An 11,017-nucleotide genomic window follows, 5' to 3' on the forward strand; every position below is an offset into this window, starting at 1 on the left:
GATTCAAGTTTGCATGATATATCAACTCTCATAATGTATGTATAAACTCATTGCAAGATGAAGCTACAATTCGCTTCCTAAAATCAGAAAATAGGACGTTATTTTTAACGTGGGGGATCACAGTATAATATTTTTAAAGTAATTAAGCAAAATAGAAGCATCGATTTGAATTTGTTTTGTTGCTTTATTACGTATTCAATTAGCGTATAACAGCCCGAGATGGAGGCCTAGTAGCTCAGTTGGTATGAGCGTTCTACTAATAAACCGTGAGACATGGATTTGATCCTCACATAGTCCAGAAAATGTAGTTTTTGAATGACTAATTTTCCTCAGTTGAATGATGATTCAACTTTTCAGGAATATATGATCTTAACTCATTGGGGGCTGGATTCTAAACCTCAGTTGATACACAGGAAAAAAGAAACGTTTGTTTTAACATGATAAATTGTTGTATCCTAAATATTATTTTCTCTTTATTTGGAGGGGGGGGGGGGTACCCTATAACCTACGCGATACCTCTTCAAACTTCAAAGTAGGACATTATTTAAAACAATTTTTTCACCTCTATCAACAAAAAACAAGCAAACACATCCCACTTTTTACATTATTTTTTCATTAATAGAAAAAAAGGGCAACTTTAAAAAATGGACTTTGAATTTCCGCTTTCGAGGACGAAAGCTTCGTACGGGTCAGCTAGTTATATTTTATTTGGTTTTTTTTTTTAACTGTCTTTGTGAAACATTATTTTCAAACTACTGCACTAGAAATTAAATGTCAGATAAATCAAAACGGAAAATAAATATTAAGCTAACTGCTGCTTGAGTGATAAATTTCCCCCCTTTTTTATAACGCACTTCAGATGATTTTATAATTCAATAAATAAATAGATGCATTTTACCCCTCCCCCCCCCAAAAAAAGTTAAAACATAGTAAGAAATAAAAGAAATATTTTTTGTCATGTTTTATGTGGTTTAGACTTATTAAAAGTTAGAAAATGTAGGGGAAGGTTGCCGTCAATGAACCGATTCCATGACTAGACCGCGAAGATATTTCCTGTACCAGAGTTTGCGCAGACGCGTAATCAGTTTTAGTACCTTCCTTTGTCTGAAAACAATCTACTGCAGAGTCGTCAAGTAGCTAAAATTATTTAAACATTTCTACCATTATTTTACTAATTATTGAGACTTTCATTTAGTTATAACATGCGTTGAATATCACTAAACAATTAAACATGAACACTGACTTAAAAGAGTGCCTTTTAAAGTACAATTCCCCATACTTCATGTTTCATCATGATTCGTCCCAGCAGTAACACCTATAAGAATATTCAAAATGATGCAGTTGCTATCATTGGACCACTAGGTGTTTCCACGAATTGACCACCTGACGAAGTGATTCATTCATGGAAAATCAAAAATATTGTTGTAACTTCAGCTCAATTACCTCTGAAAATTGCTCAATTGCTTTAAAATAAATATGACAATGAATAAAAATAATCTCAGTAATTTTTGAAAACTCTTATATTTTGTTATAATTTCAAGGCAAATTTTTTTTTATAAAATTGATTAAAAATTTGATGCATAATAATACAGTTTCAAATACTTTTGCTGTTCCAAAAAAAAAAAAAAAACCGCTATAATTAGTAAAATATAGCCAGTGGACGAGCGAGAGCATTTAACGTGCTACAGTAGGACCTTAACGAAGTCTGCCGACAATATAGAGTCCTGATAACAACTTTAAACAGTTGTATGGAAGATAAAAACCAGTTTGTTGTTACCTTAGTCACTTATTAAAAATTTAGGAAATAAGCCCTCTGAAATAGGAATATGATTAACGATTCATATTTTGAAACTAGAGAAGACGTTTTTGTAATTGCTTCTGAAAAATTAGGTGAATTGACCTTTCAAGAGACTGAGAAAAATAACATGTCCTACAGATTCAATTAAGACAAAAAAATCTGTTAGTTCTATATTATCTAGTAGTTTAAGACTTAAGCTTCTGGTTTCAGTAATAAAATGGTCAAAAATGTTCTCTGACATTTTAGAGAGCAATTACAATCTTACGTCGAACGAAAATTTTCAAAATCAATTTAACGAAATTCTCAACAGTTCAAAAGATTTTGAAAAGATATTAGCTTAGCACAGTTGCAAAGGTTGGGAAAATATCAAATGGTAAACGAGGTGTGATGACAACAGCTGTATGTTGTGTGAGTGCTGGTGTTTATTTATGTTCCTCTTATCCGAAAATAAAACATATTATAAAATAAATCTATTTTTCCATAACTTATTGTTATTTGTAGTGTTTACTGATCACCTGTTATAAATATTTGTAAGTTACGCATTGATTTTTTAATTTGAGATTGTGGTCCATCGATGGAATCTCGATGGTCCATAGCAACCGGTAGCCATGAATGGACCACATGCTAAAATATTTATTTTTAATTTTCATTCTTTATTGTGTATATTTATCATAAAAGTAAATATTATTTTTAAAAGAAAATCATACTGAGAAATTCTTCCTATAATTAACGTGACATTTGAGTAGGATTTCCTTTTTGAAAAAATCGAAAACTGTGATATGGTTCATTGAAGGCAACCTTCCCCTATAGTACTGTTCCGTAGGGATGTATTTCATTTTAATAAATCTTTCATGTAGTAATCTTAGTAAATTTTCCAAATCACAAAATTTTCCGTCATATGCAAGTTCATAATTGTATTCGAGAAGGAACTTGTGTAAACGATGAATTCACGCTTACCTTTTAAACATCTCGCTATAACTCCATCTTTTACTTAGCTGGAGGGCGTAGTCAATATTTGCGAAGCATCTCGTTTGATCGCTAAATATTTGATTTCCTGAATTCTCACTTACCTTGAATCTTGGGTAGCAATCCTTGAAGCGGAGGAACAGACAAATACGAGTTCAGTACAGATCTGATAAACCGAGGTTTAAAACGAAGCTGGAAAATACTTTCTTAAAGTGGAAATTGTTGTCAGAATTGTTTTTTGAAACTTTTGTTTTAGAAAGATCTTTACTGTGAAAGATTATCTAGTTCGGGAAATTGAAAAATTCGTCAATTGCAAAATGCGCTTTGAATGTTATGAAATGGTCAAGACCTGTACTAAAGTCGTTTTGATAAATGCGACGCAATTTTACATAGATTATTATTCAAATAAATATATATATATATATATATATATATATATATATATATATATATATATATATATATATATATATATATATATATATATAATATATATATATATATATATATATATATATAATATATATATATTAAGTTTTTGCAGAATTAAATATTATGGCGCTGAAAATGCATGAACAGGATAAACAAGTAATACATAGTAAATGCAAAATATCAAGAAACATGTAAAAATAATATGGTTCCTGGTGCAGAATTTAATAATCAATCATCATAATTAAAATATATCAAATTACCTGAATGAGTTATCCATGACCAATTAATATATTTATTAAGTTAGTGAAGTATTTTCTCACTTACCAAATATTTTATAGAGGACTCTGTGATCTGATTGAAAAACACCATCTTTAAAATGGCAATACATAAACTTGAAATGCTTCATTTCATTATCAATATGATTCAATTCATTGGTTTCAGGAGAAAGGTAAAAAAATTAAGGAATGGTAATTTAGTTTGGTGTTACCTAAATGTATATTTTTGCACGACATTAATTGTAATTTACTTCTCCTTTCCATTAATGGTTTTAAAAGTCAGAAACTTCAGAAGAGTCTAAAATTTTGTATCAAAAAGTTATTGCATCAGTCTAGTCAGTGTCATCTGTTAGTTATGAAACTTCAAAGTTCCTCCACCATTTTTAGTAAAAATTTCAATACTTTCAAGAATGCTGACTACTTCATGTAAAATACTCTGCGCAACACTTTTTGCGCATCGCTGCTTATGTATATTGTATATAAAGTAATATAATAAATGTGGAAAACACTATTGGATAGTTTTGAAATAAATTAAGTGTTCACAGACCCTTGACTGGAAAAACACGCTAAATACATAATCTTTGAGTGATGTAATTAACAAATTATTTTCTTCCGTTTCGTTTATTAGAAATGAAACTGCTATAATTTTCTGTCTGGAAAGCATTAAGCATGTTCTACTAGTAATAGTCAACTAAATTAGGATGTAACTAGCACAGCCACTTTTCTATATTACAATGAAAATATTATTATGCGCATAATTTGTAACTTTTGTTATATACGTAAATGGATGTAATTATCACATAATGTACCAGTAAAAAAGTAAGAAAAAGGTCAGCAGTCCTGCGTGAAAAATACAAGATAAAAATTTTCAGAGGGTCAAATGAGCAAGGAATGTTTCTTGTGTTGCCCAAAACTGACAGTGAGCAGCTTTGCCAAAAATAGTTTTTTGTTTAAATTTAAAATCTTTGAACACGTTCATTCACTGACGTTTCACGAAGACAACGTGTAAATATTAATCAAATTAAGCATAACATGATAATTTTATTATATACGTAATTTGTTATTTTTTCCTGCTTTAATCATGTTTAGATACATTTTCTGTTTGAAAAATGCGAGACTATCTACTTTGCAGAGACGCAAAACTAATTTGTGGTTGAATTATTGAGCATGGAATGCTTCATTTATTATGCAGATGCAAAAAAACTATGATTCGAGAAAGGTTTTAAACTGTTGCACTTAAAAAGTAATTTCAATGGAATTTCGCATTGGTAAATATTAAATTGTTCCTTTCTTTTTCTTCTTAAACTAATGACAATATTAAAGTATTTTCGTTTTTCCAAAAGTTATTAATATATTTTTTGTATTTTTTTGGTGAAAACTAGTTTTAATTTGTATATTGTAAATGAATATAGAATACTTTTGTGACGCTCGCAAATGTAGAAATGTAGGCTTAGATAAAGAATTAAAATTTATATTTCAATTAAAATTATTGACATGTACTTTGAAATTAAAGGGACTTTATGAAGTAAAGTGACATGCAACAAAACTAGTCACTTATCAGCTAGCCCTCATTTTCCCTACATTTATTAAAAAAATGTATTTAAAATAGGATAAACCAGAAAAGTTTCTACAAACAGCTGCTTAATCTGAGATAAATTATTGTCAGCAAAATAGCTACTCTTATTCTTTTTCTTTGAAAACTCAAAAAATACTTTTTTGATTCAGGTCGTACGTTGGACGTATATTCTTTTGTTTAAGCTTCGGGTAGTAGTTTATCTCCCATTTCGAAAGTGGTTTGAATTTCTGATCATATTGCCCCTAGATGAAATAGGGAAAAATTATTTTCTGTTTCAAAAAACTGAAGTTAGTAACTAGTTTCAGACATTAACGCACATTTATAAAATAAATTTGAAGTTGAATTTTATTTTACGTCAAAAAATAGTCTCCAAGAAAGCTATTTTTGAATGTTGGACATTTTTAGACAGTTGTAGTGCTGTTTTTACCTTACGTGTTTAAAGCACTTGTATCCTGGGGAAATTTTAGAATAAAATAATATGAATTTTTAATATAAATAAATAAATAAATATATATATATATATATATATATATATATATATATTTATATATATATATATATGTATGTATATATTAAAAATTATTTCATGCTAGTTATTGAAAAAATAAGTGAAAAGGAAGATTTTTATTACTTAAAAATACCGTAAAAAAACGACCATCTATTAAACACGTATCATTTGATCAGTTTAAGGCGTAGCATGTTTCTTACACACTTGTTATGAGGAAATAATGTCGTTTTTTCAGTGGAAAGCATTGAATTGTTTTGTGCTAAATATTGGAAAATATGTGTCAACGACTTTTAACAATGTCTAATTTTAAGACAATTTATGTTTATCTTTGTAGATGAAAATGTTTGAATATTTCCGTAAAATTGTTCAGTATTTAATTAAGAAAAAGAACTTTTCTGCTTCTTATTTTACGCCCCATCACTTATTTTAAGAAAAAGTGGATTTCGTTCTTCTAACTGTTTTTTACTATGTAACACTTACTGCAAAAATTACGTAGAAAAGCTTAGCAGGATACTGACTTTGATCATAAGTTACTTTCATGGTCTCCTGAATGAATTATTACGAATGTTTTTTGCATATAATCTTAACATAATTATGCTTTAAGTAGCTATTATTATACATATTTTTTACATTTGTTGTATGTATTTAGTATATTTATCTTTTTGGAAAAAAGTGACGTCCAATAAGTGGGGCACCAGGTTGCTGAAATCATATTCTATGATTCTGAACACGAAACAACACGTTTCTTCTCAACAACTTTTTAAAAGAGATTATACGGGTTTTTGCAAAAAAAAAAAAGGAAAAAAATGAAAACACATTAAAAACAGATTTAGGGTGCAGATGTAGTCAACTATCTTCTTGGCAATAAAGCATGTATTTCGTACTTTATTTCTAACCTATTTAAAATCGTGCTGAGAAAAAGAACTCTCGAGCAGAAATCGATGAAGCACGGCTTGCGGACAACGGAGCGACTTTTACTGTTTTTGGCGCAAAAATTCTGAAATCAAATTATGCATTTTTGAAAGCCATTTCTTTCCACTGGGAAATTTCATCTAAAAATGAAATCATGAAATGAAATGTTCTCTCTGAATTAGGCAGTTAAAGTACATGAAATATCAAGTCCGTTTGACTGTTAAAGATAGTTTGTAGATCGTAAACTGCTTTTTTTGATTGAAAATCTAAAACAAAAACGATAGTTTGGAATTCCAACCAGATAACTTTCTTGAAAAATCTAATAATTAGTAGACATGAAAATATATCACTTGAGCATTGTACGAGAAAAATTTATCGGTAGGCAGTAAAAATATTAATGATCGTAGAAATTGCATATTCCCATGGATTAAATAAAGGCCGTTAATCTTTTTAGCCAGGAAATTTTTAATCAGCTTTAACTTAATTCTAAGCAAATTAACCTATGTTAGTTAAGTTGGCCGTTATGTTTATACATTCGTTCAGAAAAAAGCAGAAATTTGTGAAATAATTAACTTATCTTATGCATAGAAAACTCGATTAAAATAATGTCAGCAAGTATTGAGCATGGCATGACAATATTATTTTTACGCTAACCTGTATAAATGTGTAATTTTGTGTGTGTGTAAAAATCTGCATAAAAATGACGCATAAAAGTAAAAAATACAGACATAAAACTGAATACGGGATAAATAATTAAAAGAGAAAAAAACTGATTTAAAGCTGAGTTTTAAAAAATATATTGTTAACTATTATTACTGTAATATATTAATTCATAAAAAGAGGAAGAAAAATTTCCATAATTGTAAATTTCTCGAAGGACACACAGAATTTTTTCTTTGTTTAAAAAAAACTGATTTCCTTACACAATTTGAGCAGAAACAGGGAAGGAAAAGATGAAAAGGCGGGAAACCCCGCGATTGAAAAGAGAGAAACTGATTTTCCTACCTTCTCTTTTAACATTGGCCAGATTGTGGTGGAAAACTCTCGAGAAGTCGATAAGATAGGCCCCGCGTGCCACTAGGGCCAGGCTCAGGGCCAGAAGCACTCGCAAACAGATTGCCCGTCCGGCCAACATGTTGCTGGAAGATGTAGCGAGAGAGGGCTTTCCGTGGGAAGTGCTCCGAAGCGTGGATGTTGCGCGTCCCTCAGTGGATCGGTACGAAAGGACCGGCGCGCCGAAACAGGGCTTTTAAGCGCTGCCGGGGCCTACGCAGGTTGGGAAGGCCGTGGCGGGCATGCGCCGACAGGTGGACGCGCCAATCGCGCTTCTCTCACCTACTGATCTTTTGGAGAATGGGTGGAGGCTGGGGAGATGACATCATTCGCTCACACACAGGTTAGCTTTTACCTTCGCGTTATAATTGGCGAATATGCCCTTAAGTTACTATTTATTGGGATAGCAAGTGGAAAAATAATTCACGGGGCTACAACCAGTCACGGTTAGAGTTTTACAGGAAAAAAAATATATTGTAGCGAGTAGTTGTCGCCCAGAAATGAACCGTATTCAAATGTTTGAAATAATGTCATTTCATATCAGTTTTAACAAGAAGATAAATATATTAAATAATTAAGCATGATTTAATTTCATTGGTATGAAAATTCTTACACAACTCCACTCGGAGAGTTTTATTTGAAGCATTTAGTGTTATTTTCTGTTATGTCAGAAAACGGGACATTTCAGTATGTCCCGGATCAATCGCCTCAGGGATGAACTTACAATAAAAAATAAAGCATAAAACGCTTCATAGACAGAACATATTTTTAAATATTTGGGAATAAATTTCAGATTTGAAGAATTAATACTTTACTCCCTCCTTAAATTCGTTTGAGTGTCATTCCCCGGAAGGGTGTCTCTCTGCTCAAATGCCCCCTCCCTCCTCATCCTAAGTGATCCTACTGAGTTTGGTAAATTATGTACATAATTTGAAATGTTGACGGATAAAGAAAAAAATGAAATATTTATGTGCCGTACAAACTCTTACATATATTTGGGTGTCACCCACTGAAAGGGGGTCACTTTGTGCATATACAGCTCTCTCCTTCATTCTTAGTGATGCTACTATCGATAATATATTGTACATAATTTAAAATACTGAGAGAAAATTTAAATTTTTTTTCTCACTAAAGCTCATAAATTCATTCGGATGAATTTATTTGAATTTCTCCATGAAGGGGTGCTTCGTTTTGCACTTTTTTTTCGGAGTGAAATGTAATATCTGCGAAAGTGACCAATACCCATGTATATTACAGATATAAAACCTTTTTCGAATCAAATGATATATTCTGTGAGAAATAGAGCCTAAAAATTCAAATTTTATTTAAAGCAAAAACACTTAAATGTAATCCAATTTTTAATGCAGTAAAAAGGTCATATTTTTGCTTTAAAAGCTGTGAACTGTGGAAAAATTCAATCTTCAAACCTCAAAAGGTTAGTAAAGCATTTTTGGATAGAGCGAATATGCTTCCTTTGATGCTTGAAATGAGGCGAAAATTCAGTACAATAAACATATTTTTTAGATTTTCGATAAAAATTTTTTTCATCCCATTCATGAATGGATAATAAGTATAATCTTATCACATATCACGAAAGTTTGTTCCCCCTTCCTATTCCCCAATATGTATACTGAAGCAACACACTGCACCCCTTGCCGCCCACAGTCTGGGCAGAAGATACGAGATAGACATTTGTCAACTAGGGTGCCTCGTTCTGCAATTTTTTTCCGGAGCGAAAAAGTGATCAATACCCATGGACATTGCATGTACAAATTTTTTTTTGAATCAAATAAAATCTCCTGTGATAAGTATGGCCTCAAAATTTCAAAATTTTATACTTTTAAGTTCGAAGCTTACAACCAAAAATTTTATGTATGGAATGTTGATACAAAATTAAAAAAAAAAAAAATAAATTAAGTACATTTGAGAAAAATATTTGACCTGGTGATGAAAGTATTTTTTTGGTTTTTCAAAAATCTTCTTAGAGAAAACTAAATGGGTTATTGTTTTCATATGAATGGAAATGCATTGAAAAAATTCGTCTGAAAATTAAGAACTTTTTGGGTCAAGCAATTCTCAAGTTATTCGTCCTGGAGACAATATTGTTAGGATTTTAAATAATCACTGGTATATATTAAATTGAAAATTTTGTTATTGCGACAAATTAAAAAACTTAATAATGGCTAAGCACAATTTATTGCTTGGTTTTTCATTCCATTATGTGTTTAAGTATTAACATGTTGCCATTGCATTTCCCTTCTATTTACCTATGCGAAATGAATAATAACGAAATAAAAACTAATATTACTCTGACTCTTTATTGACACTTTATGAAGAAATTTATGTGTATTACAATTACGAAGCTAAACTGCTTCAATAGCACATTTTGTCAATTTTCATGACTTCGACAGTCATAAAATTCGCATAACTAACATATACTTTTTTTTCATTGTTTGCTGTTACAAAGCAATCAACTGCGACTATTTTCGTGACTGTTCTATAATCAAGAGTTTTTTAACATTTTTTTTTTTGTAATTGCGGATATTAATTTGTCAGATAAATATTTTCCTTTCGTACTTATTCTATTCAAATTATTTTTTTAATGTTTACTTGTAATATGCTAAAGAATACTTATTTGCATTTCAAAATTTCAACATTCCTTGAAAAAAGGAAGTCAGATAGGGTATTTTGGAGATTTTCTGAAGCAGACAGGAAAGAAGCTATTGAACTAGAAACACTCAAAGGCTGCAGTAAAAGCATGTCATCCTTATCAAATGCTACATCACAAAATGAAATTTCAAGAAGATTTACTAATCCAGAAGCATCAAAATCATTCGATCTCAGTCTCAAACACAATACGAAGTAAGATCGGTCCACGGTGGCTGACGTTAAAATTTGACTTTATTTTTAACTCATAAATTCAGCACTGTCTTGAAATTAAATTTTGTTTCTTCTGAAATTGATCTAAAATTTCATGATAATGTAAATCACTGCCCCCACACTTGTTTTCTGACTCGAGAACAAAATTTTGTATGAAATTAAGGGGAATAAAAAACGTGACTGATGTTACGCAGAAGAGACATTGAGAAAATTGACTTATATATAATTTGAAATTCTCTTCAAACTAATAACTTAAAATCTAAACAGATTTCTTCCCCTTAAAATAGAGATTTCAGACTTGATGAAAACACTTTGTTTTATTGAAATAACTTAGAAACTAAAAGTATAAAAATTATTTAAAATCCATGACTGATGATACGAAAATTTCTTGATTGATGTTACATTTACAATAAATTGCTATAATTTATAAATTATTTCTGCTTGAAAGTACAATTCGTATTTAAAGTACTAGTAAAGTTCATTTATAAAGTTTTAAAAGTTATATTTTTGATGCATTTCATAAATAAAAAGTCCTCTTGCGTTTACTACATCTAGTGCACTAAATATTTTATTCCTTTCTTATGTGAATAATAAATTTCTGCCATATTGACAGGCCA

The 11,017-nt window shown here is 30.3% G+C and overlaps 1 protein-coding gene across 2 annotated transcripts in view; it reads right to left on the minus strand.

The window, feature by feature from the left end:
- The window catches only part of LOC129218389 (IDLSRF-like peptide), a 220,304-nt gene extending 212,610 nt beyond the window's left edge, over window positions 1-7,694 (minus strand). For both annotated transcript variants that reach the window (XM_054852636.1, XM_054852635.1), the window contains exon 1: window positions 7,473-7,694. In XM_054852636.1, coding sequence (XP_054708611.1) covers window positions 7,473-7,602 — 130 coding nt within the window. In that variant the 5' untranslated portion in view covers window positions 7,603-7,694. The remainder of the gene's footprint in view (window positions 1-7,472) is intronic.
- Between the last annotated feature and the right edge of the window lie 3,323 nt (window positions 7,695-11,017).

This window comes from Uloborus diversus, chromosome 3 (assembly GCF_026930045.1).
Source record: "Uloborus diversus isolate 005 chromosome 3, Udiv.v.3.1, whole genome shotgun sequence".
NCBI classification, from domain to species: Eukaryota; Metazoa; Arthropoda; class Arachnida; order Araneae; family Uloboridae; genus Uloborus; species Uloborus diversus.